Raw genomic sequence first — 17,869 nt, 5'->3', positions numbered from 1 at the left:
TCAAAAATCTTCTAAGCCACTTGCCAGATGGAAGAGATGCAGAGGGGGCAATTTGGTGCAGATACCCACGCTTCCACAGCGGGTGGGGCGTTTGCCTTACACGCTGCTGACCCAGCCGACCCGGGTTCGATTTCTCCGCCCCTCTCGGAGAGCCCGGCAAGCTACCAAGAGTATCCTGCCCGCATGGCAGAGCCTGGCAAGCTACCCGTGGCGTATTCGATATGCCAGAATCAGGCACAATAAGCCTCACCATGGAGACGTTACTGGTGCCTGCTCCAGCGAATCGATGAACAAAGAGAGGACTGTGCTACCCATGCTTCCAAGCAGAGCTCTCTGAATCCTATAGTCCTCAACAACAACTGGGTGTCCTTAGAAAGTCCCTCTTCTCTGGTTTTATTACAAAATCATGTAGACCTTGAGCATGACTGTGGCTGGGTTCCGGAGGTCTTGGGCTGCCAGGGCTCTACTTGGGGTAGGGAGGGAAACTCAGCCCACCCCCTCCAAGGGGCCCCAGTGAAGCCTGGCAAGCTCCCCATGGTGTATTCGATGGATAAGCCAAAAACAGTAACAGTAATGGGTCTCATTCCCTTGACCCTGAAAGAGCCTCCAATGCAGCACCATTGGGAAGGACAAGTAAAGAGAAGCTGCTAAAATATCAGGGCTAGGACAAATGGAGACGTTACTGGTGCCCACTCAAGCAAATCGATGAATAACAGGATGACAGTGATACAGTGATACATGTAGACCTTGAACATGAGCTCCAGCACCTCTCCCCAGTGGCAAATCCTATCTTCTATTCTGCGTTGGTTCTCTAGGAAACCAGCCCCAGCCTTAATTGTTTTCCAAAAGTCACATCAAAATCCCAAGGGTTCTAGAAGCTGTGAGCCAGGAACAGAGGTGAAAACCAAATGTATATGAATAGGTATCTGAATGACCAAATACATTTTTTTCTTATAATTCTCACTAACTCAGTAAAGCATTTAGGGGCCAGAGCGATGAAGTACAGCAGGCAGAGGGCTTGCCTTGCATGCAGGAAGACCCAGTTCAATCCCAGACATCCCATATGGTCCCCTAAGCCCCACCAAGAATGATTACTGAGTGTGGAGTGGAGGATTAACCCTTGAACACACCAGATTTCTGACTAAAAAAAAAATAAAAATTAAAGAACTCAAGAAACATTAGCTATATTGTCATTCTTAAAGTTTTTCAGTCAAAATATTATTGATCTATATCATGAACTCTCAACATTTCAAATGCATAGTGCTCATAAATGCCCACTTATTCCTTGTGCTCTGGTCTCACTGCATTCTCAGTCACATGCATCACTTGAGCAGTACTTCATTAGGGATGGGATGGCCCCTGAGAGCAGCCTGGATGCTTTCCACCATCTCTTCCATCATCTGCCATCTGTCCTGATGCGTTGCACTTCCTATGTGTGGTGTCAGAATGACGTTGTCCAGCCTCAGCAGAGGGTGATCTCTGAAATGACATTAGTTGTAGAGAACAGTGCAAACTTGCGAGTCCTCTTTAGCTTCTTGTTCTGGTTCAAGGGTTGCCTGAGAGGGGGAAGTCTGTAGGAGCCTGATGGCCTCACATTAAGTCACTGAGGTGTCACTCATCAAACCCCTAGTGAGGAGCTCCCAGACTGCATCTACAATGGCATGGCACCTCAGATCAAATTGAATGTGCCTTCAATGACAGTATTGAGAAGGCCAAAGAGAGAAAAGATTTGTTGGTCACAACGAGCAAGACAGGTGATTTCTTTGGCATAAAGAACACAGAGGTTGGCAGACCGCCTGGGAGGAGAGTAAGGTCTGGTGAAGTGATTCAGGCAAACTCGAACATGTTGATAGGCTGTACAAGAACTTGGCACTAGGAAGGGCTGGCCTACCACCCAACAGGCTCTCTTGGCTATTTATTTATTTAATTTGCTTTTTGGGTCACGCCCAGTGATGCACAGGGGTTACTCCTGGCTCTGCACTATGGAATTATCCCTGGCGATGCTCAGAGGATCATATGGGATGCTGAAAATTGAACCCGGGTTGGCCACATGCAAGGCAAATGCCCTACCCGCTGTGCTATTGCTCCAGCCCCCTCTCTTGGCTATTTAAATATGGATGAGCCAATATGACTGCGCAGCCGCTGAGGCAACTCTGAAAATCCTCTGCAGCGGGACACGCCAAAATGTAGAGCCTCTCCCAGGGGGTTTCCAGTACTGAAAAACCAACTCAGAGGACTCCATGAGATTGACATGGAAGTTGTCCTTGGTAGTTGTATGGGAGCTGGCCAGTCTCCCAGTATGAACTTGAAAAAGGGTTCTGTATCGAACAACATATATCCCCAGCTACTTTCAATCTCATATACTCCAAAGCTCCCTCGGGACACTTGTCATTAATTGTCTGAACACACTCTGCCTGTACTCACTCAGGACCCAAGAAAGTAGGGCACACCCCATGGCACTCTCACCAGAAATTAAGCTCTTCTGAAAATGTTCTTGTCCTCATTTAGGAAGGGAAAGGGGCTGCCACCAGACGGCACCAGTCTCAGGGCAAGGCTCTGTGTTGAGACAGTGACTGGCTTGTCCCACAGACTTTGTGCTACAATAACTGAATCCTACATAACTGAATTGTGGTCAATGAGAACACCATGGGTCCTCAGTAAATCTGTGGTATAAAGGATCCATTCTATTGAAAAGGCACAGCAAGCCCCTCTGTAATATGAGACTGACGTGCATGACCCACATGGCACATGCTGTCACATCAACACTGAAAGTCACCTGATATACCAGTGTGGAAGTCAGTCTCTGGAACGTTAAGTAAAAGCCTCCTCAGACTGTAATCCCAATGGAAACGATGTCTAGCTAATATCACATAATCTGTGTACCAGGAGAGCTGAGACAGTCGAGTGAAAGCAAGTACTCAAACTGAAAGGAAACAAAAGAAGGGCTCAAGAGAAGGCTAATTGCTTCTTTATATTCATCCCACCCATTGGCTCCAACTGACAATCCCTTACTGCTGATCAATCACATCAGTGCTCTAATAAACCCATGTCATAGTCAGCCTTGGCCAACATGAACTATGGCTAGTATGATGAAGGGCTGACTTTCAGGCATTTAGCACTTAGAGCCACACATGATAAGCATAGCCATTGTCAAGCCACTGGTACCACTAAGCCTTGCATATGCCTGATGAGTACTTGCTTGTGTACAGGCTTTAAGCAAAACCAGACCATTCATGGAATAAATGGTTCAATATGCTCAACTGTTTTGTTCCTGCCACCATGGGCCACTTTGTATCAGGATGTACTCCAGGGGCATGGACGCTTGCCTTGGCTAACCTGAGCACCCCCTCCCACCCCCCCCCACCCCCCGCCCAGTAGTCTGGCTGAACTTGATGCTCATCTGGGCTAAATCCCTGGTTACAGACATGCCCAGACATGCTATACTCTTACTGGAATGACTTGCAGGTTACTATAGCAGATGACAACTACCTAAAATGCTCATGCTTCATAATTTATATTTGTTAGGTCCCTAGGAACCCTGAGGGAGATTCCAGAGTTAAAACTCTATAAATTAGTAACTCTCCCTTTCCTGCCCCCTCCCTAGCAGAGCTTTAGAGTGAAACTCTTCGCTGTTGGAATGTAAATTCGGGAACCATTTGTTGGGCCCTCCTTATCTGTTACCTCCCTTAGGAACTCTTCCCTTATCCACCTCCGGAATGCAGGGCTGAGAATCAAAGGAAGCCAGGTGATAACCAAATGTCCCAGTTACCAGATGCCCACTAGCCACAATGCCTATGTACGTACATGCTGATCTTTGGATCTATAGGAGTGATGTACTTTTAAATGGATTGGTTAAGAAAGTATATGTTGTTACAAATCTATTGGCTATGAAATGTGCGGGCTTTGCTGTAACGGCCAGTGAAGGCCTATATAAGATCCCCTTTGAAGAAGTTCGGGGTCTTGCCTCACCTAACTGACCTGCGTGTCTGTGTAGGCGGCTTGACCCTGGCTAGCCAGTCTTACAATAAACCTTGCTTGCTGTTTGCAGTCTCTGGAGTCTCTTTGTCGTTAAAGGGAGATCACGATTCGCACCCTAACATGTTATTACTTTATTTAGACTGGTGGTTCTCAAAATTTTGGTCTCATGACCTCCCGACAAATAGAAATTGAGAACTACAACATTTGTCTATATGGATTATATCTATCAAAGCAACACTGTTAGAAATTAAAATAGGGGTTGGAGCAATTGTCTTGCATGCTGCTGACCTAGATTTGATCCCCAGCACCCCATATGGTCCCCTGAGCCCCACCAGGAGTGATCTCTGAGTGCAGAGCTAGGAGTAAGCCCTGAGCACCATGAGATGTGGCCCCCCAAACAAGACAGAATTATGTTTAGAGCCATATAGTAATGCAACATATAGTAATGCAACAATACAGAAACCCAACGGCAAAATGAAGAACTCATCACACTGTTAGCTTCATGGGTGAGAAAACATGAGTGTCAACTCACATCTTCTAGGGGCTTCACAGGCTACAGAAAGGGTCTCCAGATAACATTCTGAAAACCCTTGCTCTAGATAATTTGTTTTCCTAAAAAAATTGTAATTCTATAGTCAATTTGATAAAGTTAAATATTAAAATTGGTTTTAACATCAAACATTCAGCTGAAAACACTGCTTACCAGCTAGATCAGAGCAAGGAGACCAAATACCAAAAATACCAAGCGATAGTACAATGGGTTGGGAGCTTGCCTTGCACATGGCCAATCTGGGATCAATCCCTGGCATTCCATATGGTCCCTTGTGCACTGCCAGGAGTAATTCCTGAGTCCAGAGCCTAAAATAACCCTTAAGCATCACCAGGTGTGGTCCAAAAAACAAACCAAAAACAAAAAGAAGTTTAGTGAATAATAGGGTGGGCTCTAATTTTGAAAGTGGCTCAAATCATAACAACAAGCAAATGAAGTTAAATAAAAACTAGTGCATAGCTCCACAGATGCTTCAAGAGAGCTGAGGGAGTAGCAATTTCAGTTGGACTAAAAATTTGGTCATTAGGGCACAGGAACCTCAAGAGCCACACTGCCAACATTGCCTGGTTCCCTGCAGAGGGTAGCCTCAAAGAACAATGTCCCAAAGAACGGCGTCCAGTTTCCAAGTCTATTCATAGGACAGTGTAGGATAACATTGGTTTGTTCTTTCTCCCTTGCTGCAGGGAGCTTAGGTTTATAGGGTTACACCCATCACAGTGCTCCCCTCACTCCCATTTCTTTGTTTATCTATAACCTTTTCTCTGTGCTCTCCTCCCCAACCAATTAATCCCCCTCCCCACACCCAGAATCAGATTGTTGACTTGTAAGGTCAGATCCTTCTAAGGACACTGAACTTGTATTGTAAGTTTTTTAAATATTGCCTTTCTTCTTCTCTATGTCTTTTACATAGTTTACTCTAAAGCAGGGCTGGAGCCATAGCACAGCAGGTAGGGTGTTTGCCTTGCACACTGCTGACTGGCAGACCCAGGCTCAATTCCACCACCCCTCTTGGAGAGCCTGGCAAGCAACCGAGAGTATTTTGCCCACACGGCAAAGCCTGGCAAACTACCCATGATGTCTTCGATATGGCAAACATAGTAACAAGTCATAATGGAGACGTTACTGGGCCCACTCGAGCAAATTGATGAACAATGGGAGGACATTGACAATGACAGTGACTTTAAAGCAATGTCCTTTTTTATGGACACAGGAAGACAGTTAACATTATGCTTTTGTAACTTGGGAGTTAATTGACTCAAAATAATTTTCACTCCCGGGCATCTGCTTTCTTGACTTAAGCCTCAGTTGCCCTTAGTTCCTAGTACCCAAAATCAGGGTCCTGAAGAGGGACTGAAAGGACCCAGGGCAAGCTCTGAGCTACCCTGGCATCGAAATGGGCCAGGCCAAGCGCCATAACACTTGACTATAAGTTAAGAGCACTGTCATGGACAAACTCTGTCGTGACCCAAAAGAGGTAACTGAATTAGGACCATGCTAGGGTTAGGAAGACTAACTACCTGGCCTGAGGACTGTGGTCTAGAATATATAGTGAGATGTCCTCAGGAAGAACAAATTTGAAGCTTGATATATCTCTTACTGTGCTCATACAAAATAACATTGCTAGAAATATTAGAATATACTACAACTATTTAAGTATATTACTAGCTGAAGAAAGACGAAAGCAACACACCCTGGATGGAATCCTGTTCTCCTAGTAATCTGGAGTAATTTCCTTAGATGAGTTTTTGTCCTTGAGTTAATCTCCTGGAGGAGTGGCCTTACCTCTCTTTGTTGATTTGTTAATGTTCAACCCCACTTTTGTACTCCATCCCTACGTGATTTCTATAGGCTAGAAGACTGGGCGAGGATCCAGAAAGAGAGAGAAGCAGAAGGAGAATCAGAGAATGGAGAGGAGATTGGAATAAACTGCAACTGACACCAACCAGCCTGGCCCTCATTCCCTCCTTCATCCACCCATCGCCATAGGCCTCCCTGGGGATGGGGGAAGTGGTGCGAGACCACCCAATGCAGGCAGAGAGGGAGAGAGAGAGAGAGAGAGAGAGAGAGAGAGAGAGAGAGAGAGAGCCACCACAAGGCCCTTTAGTAATTTATTTTTGAATACACAGGACAGCAATACCAAAGTGCTAAATGGGAGGAAGCCAGTAACAATGCAAAGTTCTGAAAAATGTCTCCACTCAGCCAAATGGAAGGATGCAATTATCTGAGAATCAACCACCTGGGATAGTGAGGAACACCCCATGTGAAAGATGGTGAGAGGACCACATATGAGAGATTGAATGATACAGCAATATAGGGACAGGAGGAAAATAGAGTAAGATTACAAAGATAATGACCTTAAACTCCCTCTATGAAAATGCAGAAGAATGGGCCCAGCATGCGCACCAGGATATGCAGAAGACCACCCTCTCAAACGCTGCCTTCCCCAATCCCTTGCCTTACTGTCTTGCATGCCTTGAAGCCATGAAAAATCTCACCCCAAGTTAAGAAAGTACAAAAGAAGGTTCTTCATCTTTCGTGGGTACCCGTAGGATAACATTAATTTTTCCTTTCTTCCTTGCCACAGGAGCTTAGATTTATCAGGTTATACCCATCATAGTGTTCCTGATGCACCTCCATTCCATTGCGTTTATCTGTAAACTCTTCTCTATGTTCTCCTCCCTAAACAGTTAATCAGCTTTCTCCCCTAATCAGACTCTGTTAACTTGTAAGGTCAGATTCCTCAGAAATCTATGATTTTATATGTATGAGTGAAATATTGCCTTTCTCCTCTCCTTATGTCTTTTGAATAGTTTACTTTAAAGCAATGTCCTTTTTGTATGGACACAGGAAGACAGTTAATATTATGCTTTTGTAACTTGGGATTTAATTGGCTTCGAATATTATTCACTCCCAGGCATCTGCTTCCTTGACTTAAGCCTCAGTTGCCCTTAGTTCCTAGCACCCCAAAAGCAGGGTCCTGGTGAGGGACTGAATGGACCCAAGCCAGGGCAAGCTGTGAGCTGCCCTGGCATCAAAATGGGCCAGGCCAAAGCGCCACGATTCTTAACTATAAGTCAAGAGCTTTATCATGGACAAATGCTGTCATGATCCAAAAGTAATGATGAGACTAGGGCCCTGCTAGGGATAGGAAAGACTAATCTGGCCTGAGCACTGTAGTCTGAGATCGAGATGACTCCAGGAGAGCAATTCTATAAGCTTAATGTATCTCTTACTGTGTCCATACAAAATGATTAATATTATGAATGCTTATATGTTTGTTGGACAAGGAGAGAAGAAACACACCCATGGGATTCCTCTCTTGGGCAGGCCGTCCTGCTGAATGGGTATCTGTTCTAGAAGAAGGATCCTCTGAGGGAAAAAACTTTACCCCTATTGATTGTGACCACACCTATGTGTAAACCCAAACCCCTCATGCTTTGGGATTAATTAGGCAGTAAGAAGGGGCTGGGGGATCAAGATCCAGTTCCAGAGCGAGGAGAAAGAAGGGGGATTGAGAAGGAGAATGATTTAGCATGGGGGAGGCAGAAGCAGAAGAATCAGAGGAGAATGGAGATGGGAATGGAATAAACTGCAACTGAGACCAACCAGCCTGGCCCTCGTTTCCTTCCTTCTCCTGCCCATCGCCATCGACCTCCCGGGGTAGGGGAAGCAATGTGAGACTACTGACTGTGGGCAGCGGGATAGATAGAGCACCGCTGCAGCCCCTTTTGAGTTTACACAGGTAACCCGAACACTAGCTGCCCTGTCTTTCCTCAAAGTCTCTTCTGCATTTGGTCATCTTGTCTCAGGTCCTCTCTTTCAGTCTTGACCACCTGAAGACAGGCCCCTAAGCACACTGTGTCATGAGGACACCCTACCTCTGTGAGGTTGTTTGAGGTCCACTCTGCACATATGAGAAATGTGGCTTCATCTGATTTACTCACCTGGGTAGGGGCTCTGGGTGTGTCACATCCAATGCAGCTGCTTTAATAACCCCAGTCTGAAGAGCTTCCACTAGGGCCTCTTGATCAATTAGCAGACCTAGGTTGGAAGACAATCCTGATGTAGAATCATCTCTAGTACCTTGTAATACAAGCCCACTTTCAGCTTGCCAAAGGTTTAACAAAGCGTTGACTTCATTGTCAGTATAAAAGCAGTAGGAAACCTCCATGGGCTCCATACAAGCTTTCCCACGGAGCCTGCCAGTGGCCAGCAAAGTCAACATTCATGTACAGAAGAGGAAATAGAGACATTCCTAAGGTCACTCCACTTTTAACATACCAAGCGGGTGCAAGTCCAGGTGACCCAAACCTGGACTAATATTGCCCCCAGGGTTCAGGCTAAGGATTGTCATTTTAAATATACTGCAGGTGCCTCTGAACACCACAAGAAAAGTCCCTTTCCTTCAAGCAAGGAGCCTGCTGACCAGGGCACCAGCTTCACGCTACATGGTCATGGGTGGCTCCAAAGGGACACAGGTGGCCCTGGCATGCATGAGTCTCTGCAGAAGCCTGGTCCAGGCCCTTCCCCAGGTATTTGTTTCCCAAGAACCTCTTAAGTGCTTCCTAGCCTCACCCATGCACACCTGCAACATATACATATGTATACACACGTATACATACACACCTGCAACACATTGTACATGCACACCTATAACCTGTACACTTGTACATGCGCACCTGCAACACATACATCTGTTCACACATCTGCAACACATACACCTGTACATGAACACCTGCAATACATACATCTGTTCACACATCTGCAACACATACACCTGTACATGCACACCTGCAATACATACATTATATGTGCACACTTGCAACATGTACACCTATTCAGGCACACCTGCAACACAGACATCTGTACATGCACACTTACAATATGTACATATGTACATGCAAACCTGCAACACACATCTGGACATACACACTGGCAACACAGACATATGTACACTCACATGCAGCACATACATCTCTGTGCACACATATGAAACACATCTGCAACATGTACATCTGTAGATACACAGCTGCAATGCATGTATTTATACATGTACACCTGGAATATGTACACCTCTCATACAAGTGCAGTTGTACATGTAAACCTGACATATACACCTGTGTACACACATCTGCAATATAACAGCTGTCACATAAGGCACCTGCACAAGCACGCCTACAACACACACACACACCTGCCACACAAATACATCTGTGTGTATATACCTGCACCATGCACACCTGCATCACACACCTACCACATATACATGCTTTAAAGCACACCTGCTGCATGCACACCTGCAGCATATACACTCATGTGCGCACAGTGGTACCTCTGCCCACATTGATAAGAATGGCCGTGGGCTTCATCAGCCCTAGCTCCCTCTGCCCAATCATCTTCTGGGTCTGTGGTGTTAAGTTCAAGGCTAACATCACAAAGTCTGACTTTTGAAGCAAGTCATCCAACTTTTCACAGTATGTGGCCCCAACAGCTTCCTCCTCCTCCAGTGCCCTGCGAAGAGAATAAGGAAGAAGCACTCACTGCTTGTAGAAACTCACACAGTAGCCCCAAGGAGAACTCTGAGGGAAGTTATGAACTAACTAGGGTGGACACAGGAGGTAGCTGGACCCTGAAACCAGGAAATACTTTGCCTCTGCGGGCATGATGTCTTCAGGTGTATCAGACATCAGTATGTCAGTCTGGTGACTGCAGGACTCACATCAGACTGAGCCCCAGGGCCATGCTATATATGCTCATGTCTGAGTCCAGGTCTAGATGTCTGACCTGTGCCCATGAGTGTGGGTGATTAACAGTCCCCAAGAAACAGATCAAACACAAGAAGGCTAACAGAGGAACCATCCCAGGTCTGGTGCAGAATAGCTGAGAGGATCTGAGGTCTAATCTTGTGTCTTACTCAGAGCACTCCACGCCTGATTCCAACCACTGCCATACACACTTGGAATAAAAATTTTGCAAATTCTGGGCTGCGGTGTTCAGTCAAGCACATGCCTTGTCCATACAAGCCCCATAGTTCTATCCCTGGCACAGCATCACCCTAGAGTACTGATAGGTATGACCACCTCAACAATAGAACATAAATACAAATTCTTGGCATCTTTCCTGAAAGTCTTGGCTGGGACTATCTGGAGGAGGACCAATGGCCCATACCCCTCCTAATGACTACCATCCTGGAGGACCCTGTTTGCTTCAAGACCACTGTAGCTATGAGACTCACCTAAGACTCCCCCATCCCTACTGCAAACATGTTCCCCAGAGAGGGGAACATCCTAGGAGACAGATTCCAGTGCCTTCTGGAGCCTGATTACTAGCTCCCTGACTCTACCTGCAGCAGAGTCTGCACACACTTGAACTGGGGCTGAGTCCCAACACATGTGGACATAGGAGTCTCACCAGAGAGGAAGCGAGTTTTGTCCCTAGAACTGTATGGGCAAGTGTTTAGCTGTCTCAGAGAAACCAGTGGCAGTGCTTGGTGGGTGTGGAATGAATCACTTTAACATCAGGATGTAGCTCAGTGTCAGGGAGTTGGCTTTGCAAATGTGCAACCCAGGCTTCAATCCCAAGCTCACATACACATCAGTTACAAAATTTTAAAAAACACAGTTGTGGGGCTGGAGTGATAGTACAGCGGGTGATTCCCAGCATCCCATGTGGTCCCCCGAGCACTTCCAGGAGTAATTCCTGAGTGCAAAGGAGGAGTAACCCTGGCATCGCTGGGTGTGACCCAAAGGGGGGGAAAAACAGTTGCAGTTGAGTCAAAACCTCTTTTCTTGGAGGCAGGGAAATAGTTCAATTAGGTGGAGCAGCAGTTTGCATGCATGAGACCCGAATTAAGCTCTGGCAAAGTCTGGTTCCCAGCATTGCCCACTGTGGCCCCTGTATCCCGAGGTAGCAAGCCCCAGGACTGTCAGGCCCAGGGTTACCAGGAGTGGCCCCAGCTCCTGAGCATAGGTAGGGAAGCTCCCCAAATTCTTTCTCCTTTCTATTTTCCTTTTCTATTTTCAGTGCCAGGGATCAAACCCTGGGCCTCACACAAGCAAGGAATGTGCACTCCCACTAAACAACATTCCTGACCTAAAATTTAAAGTTAAAGCTGTGCTGGGGAAATAGTACAATGGGCAGGGCGCTTGCCTTGCATGTGACTGACCCAGGTTAGATCCCTGGTACCCCTTATGGTTCCCTGAGTCCACCATGAGTGATCCCTGAGTGTAGAGCCAGGAGTAAGCCCTGAGCACCACCAGGTATGACCCCAAAACAAAACCACAACAAAAAGTTACACTTTTCCTGCGTAATTAACCAAATGAACAACATAATCCTTCTTCTTAAGCATCAGTCCTGTTTGGAGAAAAAGTTGGGGGTGTCTTAGGAAAGCGAAGTGAGAACATATCCATGCCATCTAAGGTGTGGCTCCACCTAGCTGATGGTACCTGCGTCTCCTGTTGTGGTACAGAACCTTCATTTCGAACCCTCTGGCCCTCTGGGCAATCTTGTAGCCAATGGCACCCATGCCAACAATGCCTAGGGTGGCCCCTGTCACTCTTTCACCCAGAATTTCCACAGAGAGTTTCTTGGAATCCGGTGAAATGGCCAGCTGGTGACCTGGAACACAGAGCAGAGCAGTTAGTGACCAGGGGTGCGTGAAGTGGGCTGAACACATGGCATCTCTGACAGCAGACATTAGAGTGAGGGTTACAGTGGTTTTCCCTGCCCATACCAGCTTCCCGGAGGAAGCTGCACACCAGCAAATCCCTTGGTGTTAAGGAAAGATTGCTGGTGACCTGAACATTTGTGTGTGTGTGTGTGTGTGTGTGTGTGTGTGTGTGTGTGTGTCTCTGATTGTGTGATATGTGCATGTATGTAAACCAGCAAGCTGATCCTGTTTCTGCCTTGGTCCCCCTCGGTGACCCCTGGAGAGGACAGAGCCTGCACCTGCCTACTCCCAAGGACACCCAGGCAGCCTAGGCAGTTTGGGGATTGTGGGAGAAGAGCCAAGCCCAGGTAAGCACATGATGCTGGTGCCCCAGAGCAGATCAGGCAGTGTGGCAGGACGGCCTGAGCCCAGGACCGCATGCGGTGCTGGAGCTCCTCCCAGCCACTCAGTCTCCACTGCTGGGTGGCTATGACTTGCTGGGAGAGACAGGGCTGGGGACAGAGCCACCACAGATCCCAGACCTAGAAGGACCCAAGAGGCACGACTGCCCTCACCAAGTTGTGAAATGCCAGATCCCTGCACAGCGGCTATTACCTTCCACCACTCTACGGGCTGCAGCCAGCAGCAAGGCCATTGCCATATCTGCTGTGGGGCTGGAAACAACATGGGGTGTGTTGGCCAACCGCACACCAAAGTTGTTGATGAGGTTCAGATCCAGGTGGTCGAGGCCCACGCCAGCGCTGGCAATGATCTTCAAGGATGGCAAGTCCTGCAGAAGCTCCTGACTGATGACTGGCCTTCCTTTCCAAACATACACAGCTTGGATTTTTTTACCAAACTGCACCTTATTTTCTAGAAATTCCTGCATGGTTATGAGATTAAAGTACTTCCGCAGCTCTCCAGCATAATCCTCATTAATGCCTTGCGATCCTTCAAATTCAGACACCAGCACACTTGGGAGGTCTTGGTCCCCCATGTCCTGTGGAAGACAAACACAATTTCTGCCTCTATACACCAGCCCTTTTTATCTGCCCCCACTCGCACCCCAGAACTGCAAACAAGCGTGGGCACAGAGCATCTTGGGTCCTGTAAATCCTAACAGGCATAGACCCAGTGCTTTTGTAAAGAGGAGACTGAAAGCAAGAAACAAGAAGTTTGGTTTTTTAGTTCATTATTTTAGCTGATTTAACTGTGTCATTCCTTAAGTACACAGAACTTCCCAGAAGGGTCTGAAAGCCCAGCATGGATTGCAAGAGTAACAATGGGCTAGGGTCCTAAAGGGATATGGTTAAAGATGACTGTTTCATGTACTCCCGCTGTAAACACTTTTTCCTCTCTCTGTAGTAAAGCTTGCTTTGCTGCATTTGCATGAACTTACTGGGCACCAGGATGTAAGCCCAGTGAGTGAAATAAATTTTGCAGATGCTTACAAAAGTGCTCAAGCCACCAGGATGAGATTTTTCTTAATAAAAGAGCAATGCGTCTGTTTGAGGCTGCTGCTCTATTTGGGCAGACAGCCCACTAGCTGATATAAAGACTCCTCCAAATTCTTAATTCGACTCTGGTGGTCTATCGATTGTGATCCCACAACACTGATATCTCTATCCAGACCCCTTCCCTATTTTAGTCTTATTTCCGTCCTGCGGCTGTGCTAGCCTCCTCTCTGCAGTTCATCCCAGCATTCCCCTGCATATGCAGTTGATGTCCACCTTTCTTGGTGTTGACAGCAGAGGTGCCCTGGGCAAAGGTTGGCAAGAATGTGTCGGTCAGCAGATCTAGGAGGCCACCTTCAATTCATGAGTCTACTGGGGCCATTCCTGGGCCAGCACCTTGATGAAAGTCTCATGAACCACCATGCAAATCCCTAGGGATTCCTGACACAAGACCTGCAGCATAAACAGTTAATATTTTTCAATTACTACATTTTCAGATGGGCTAGAGCGATAGCACAGTGGGTAGGGCGTTTGCCTTGCACACGGCCAAGTCGACTGACCCAGGTTCGATTCCTCTGCCCCTCTTGGAGAGCTCGGCAAGCTCCCGAGAGTATCTCACCTGCACGACAAAGCCTGGCAAGCTACCCGTGACGTATATGATATGCCAAACACAGTAACAAGCGTCACAATGGAGATGTTACTGGGCCCGCTCGAGCAAATCGTTGAACAACGGGAGGACAGTGACAGTAACAGTGACATTTTCAGATAATTTGTTAAGCAGCAAAAGATAACAAAACTAGATGGGGGGAGGCAGACAAAGTGATAGTACAGAGAGTAGGGTGTTTGCCTTGCATGCAGCCAACAGATTTGATCCCTGGCATCCCATATGATCATCCCCGCATCCCATATGATCATCACCTACATGCAACACCAGCGGTGATTTCTGAGTGCCGAGCCAGGAATAAAGGTAAAAGGTAAAGGCCCTCCCGTTGATCGTCGATTTGCTCGAGCGGGCCCAGTAACGTCTCCATTGGAGACTTTGTTGTTACTGTGTCTGGCATATCGAATACTCTCAGTAGCTTGCCAGGCTCTCCGAGAGGGGCGGAGGAATCGAACTTGGGTTGGCCATGTTGGCCGCATGTAAGGCGAACGCCCTACCCGCTGTGCTATCGCTCCAGCCAGGAATAAACTGAGCTTTTTGGGACAGGTATGCTGCCAAAACCAACCAACCAACCAACCAAACTGGTTTGGAGCGTGATGAATAGCTCAAAGGGCTGGGCACATTCTTTACAAGTGGCCCCAGCAGGCATATCTCTCTACCATCACCATCACCGGGATGGTAAATCACCGGGAACCCACAATCACAAGGACTAAACAAGCTCCTAAGTACCACTGGGTGTGGCAAAACCAGAGCCAAAGATAGAGATGGGGGAGGGGGACTAATGAATGCATTTTTATCTTTGAATCATGTGTTTACTAATCATGTTTAAAATTTGCTCAGAGCCTTGGGGGTGGGAGGATCCATACAGACCTACATGCCTTAGAAGCACGAGGCAGTGAGTTAGGATCTTGGGCTTCCTGGATGTGCTGAGTGCAGAACCAGCAGCTCCAGTGTTTGACCCTCCTGGCACTATCACAGGTGTCCTAGCTCTAGAGCACCACGGCCAACTGCACGAAAGCACAGTGACACATGCAACAGCACAGCCAAGGGTATGTCATCGCAACAGCAGCAGCAAAGGGATTGGAGCGGATGAAACAAAACTTCCACACAGTACATACTCCACATGTTGACCTGCTGGCATTTGAGTAAGCAGTTACAGAGCGTTTTCCAGATCAGATGTGAGCTTAGGGCCGCAGACATAGTATAGAAGTTAAACTCTTGCCTTGCACACAACTGACCCTGGTTTGATCCAGCACTCCATATGGTCAATCCTCACCAAAAGTGAGTTCTGAGCACAGAGCCAGGAGTAAACCCAGAGCACTGCCATGTGTGGCACCAAATCAAAAAAGAAAAGATGTGAATTTAGCTTTGCAGAGGAGGCAAGATCCTATCTGCTGCACTTTGGACATCTCGCTGGCCTGATAAGGAAGATGACCTAGGTCCAGGAGGTGGATCGGGGGTGATTACAGACTTTGCACTGGAAACCCCAGATTCAGTCAAGCTTTTCTGGGTGTGGCTCCTTCTAAAGGGAGAGAGAACAGTAATGACTGTCATCCTTCACACTGTTGCTGTCAGTGGTCGACTGTGGACAATGGATTGCCTCATGATTCAGGCTACGCCAGAGGAAGGAGGACCAGAATCATGATGGGCGTGCAGGAAGCAGCCCCTGGAGGAAGACCCCAAGCTCCCTCCCAACCCAACCCTCCTCTGGTTCCACACTCCCAACTTTATTTCTAGTCACAGGCTGCAGTCCAGCAAAGGGCAGGGACAGAGGTCAGATCCGCCCTCAGCCGTTGCCAGTGAGACACTGAAGATGGGGCACAGGAAGGTTTGCAGGTGGGGTTGGGGCTAAGGCTTTGCATGATCCCCAGGTTCCATCCCCAACACTGCAAACGCCCTCACGTACTGCCAGAACTGACTCCTGAGCACTGCCAGGTTGGCCCCAACTCTCCCCACCAATGAAAGGAATCTTTTCATCACTCTGAACTGAAAATAAATCGTCTGGATGGAGTGACTTAGAGAAACTGCATGCTCTGGTTTTCCACTTGGCCCAAGGAAAACAAAGTGAAGCACACCCCTCCCAGTGCCCAGCAATCGCCTGGACGTGGGACCTCAGGAGTGCAGAAGCCCTACAGTGGCAGAATAAAGGGCCTGGGACAGACTGTAGGAGCGCTGGGGTGGGTTATTTTCCAACCAGCCTTCAGCCTTTCCCCAACAGGTACTAGGGGCATGAAAGAGAAGTAACTGATTATGCGGTAGGACTGGGGGACAGAGCAGGGGTGAAGGTGCGACTGACCAAGCACCACTGCGTCCTGCAGCCGTGCAAGGCACAAGCCTGGACGCCCCCGGCACTTCTGGGGTGGTCTAGGAAGATCCAGCAGCACAGACCCACGCAGCACCACAGCCTCAGACCTTCGAACTGAGAATCCCTGGGAGTGGCAGGGCCCCCTGAACACTCTTTGAGAGCCCCCAACCCCCAAGTGCACAACAGTGAAAGTGCACAAAGAAAGCATTTCTTTTTCAGCCTATCCTCCAAGCAGCACAGCGGGTAGGGCGTTCGCCTTACAAGCGGCCAACATGGCCGACCCGAGTTCGATTCCTCCGCCCCTCTCGGAGAGCCCGGCAAGCTACCGAGAGTATTCGATATGCCAGACACAGTAACAACAAAGTCTCCAGTGGAGACGTTACTGGGCCCGCTCGAGCAAATCGACGATCAACGGGAGGGCCTTTACCTTTTACCTTTACCTCCAAGCACCAAGTCCCTCTGGGAGCAACTACCCTGAGTAATTTCCTGAGCCCCGCACAAGAGCATTCTACGCCTGGGCAGAGCACTTCCTTTGGCGGGGGCAAAAGTGCTCAGGGCTGACTCCAGGCTCGGAGCTCAGTTAGGACGCTCTGCCGCGCCCGGGCCACGCGAGATCAGAGGTCACCATACACCCGCATGAAAGAGCCCCATCCACGACATTCTGGGACACACTCACTTCGGAAGAAGCTCCGGATTCAGTCCTGGAAGCTCCTCTGACAGCTGGCCCGAAAGCACCTGGCCCGGGCCTAGCCGCCGCGGGCACTAGCCGGAACTTCGCCCCGCCCCCGGCCGCCCAGGCCCCGCCCACTCGGTCTCCCTGGCCCCGCCCCGCCCCGCCCCCGACTCCGCCGCGCCGTCGCGGAGCCCGGGAGCCGGGAGGGCCGGTCCGGGCGGCGGGCGCGGCCGCTCCCTGGCAGCCCGGGCCGGGGTGGGCCCTGGCCACGCCCGCCTCTCGCTGGGCTCCCTCGTGGACCCGGAGCCTTGCGTGTCCTGCGCGGCAGAAAGCCAGCGCGTGTCAGGGACACTAGACGCTAGGCAAAATGAAAAGCGGGCGGAAATGAAAGGAGGAACGCTGGCGCAGCCAGGCCTGCCTGGAACGCACGGGCGTCAAGAGGGTTTTGCTGTTTCTCCCGTAGACCGTGAGGAAGCGGCGGCACCGTGCCCTGAGAACCGCCGGGGCCTCGGTCAGCAGGCCCAGCGCAGGGGCTCAGGGCAGCCGCCGCGCAGCCGGATGGCCAGGAGTTCAAACGCCGCGTGGCTCTGCCGGCCGATT

The 17,869-nt window shown here is 48.8% G+C and overlaps 1 protein-coding gene across 1 annotated transcript; it reads right to left on the bottom strand.

Moving 5' to 3' along the window:
• Nucleotides 1–1,168: 1,168 nt before the first annotated feature.
• On the bottom strand, nucleotides 1,169–17,360 carry LOC130039631 (probable 2-ketogluconate reductase). Its single transcript, XM_056131518.1, has 6 exons — nucleotides 17,273–17,360; nucleotides 12,792–13,176; nucleotides 11,974–12,145; nucleotides 9,861–10,039; nucleotides 8,473–8,569; nucleotides 1,169–1,479 (listed from the first exon to the last, which is right to left on the bottom strand). Exons 2-6 carry the CDS (start codon nucleotides 13,171–13,173, stop codon nucleotides 1,323–1,325), a joined length of 987 nt encoding a protein of 328 aa, XP_055987493.1. The 5' UTR covers nucleotides 13,174–13,176; nucleotides 17,273–17,360; the 3' UTR covers nucleotides 1,169–1,322.
• Between the last annotated feature and the right edge of the window lie 509 nt (nucleotides 17,361–17,869).

The sequence above is a fragment of the Sorex fumeus genome, unplaced genomic scaffold (genome assembly GCF_029834395.1).
Source record: "Sorex fumeus unplaced genomic scaffold, SorFum_2.1 ptg000092l, whole genome shotgun sequence".
NCBI classification, from domain to species: domain Eukaryota; kingdom Metazoa; phylum Chordata; class Mammalia; order Eulipotyphla; family Soricidae; genus Sorex; species Sorex fumeus.
Note: the sequence above shows the minus strand (reverse complement) of the source record. Positions and strands in the feature narration are given on the sequence as shown.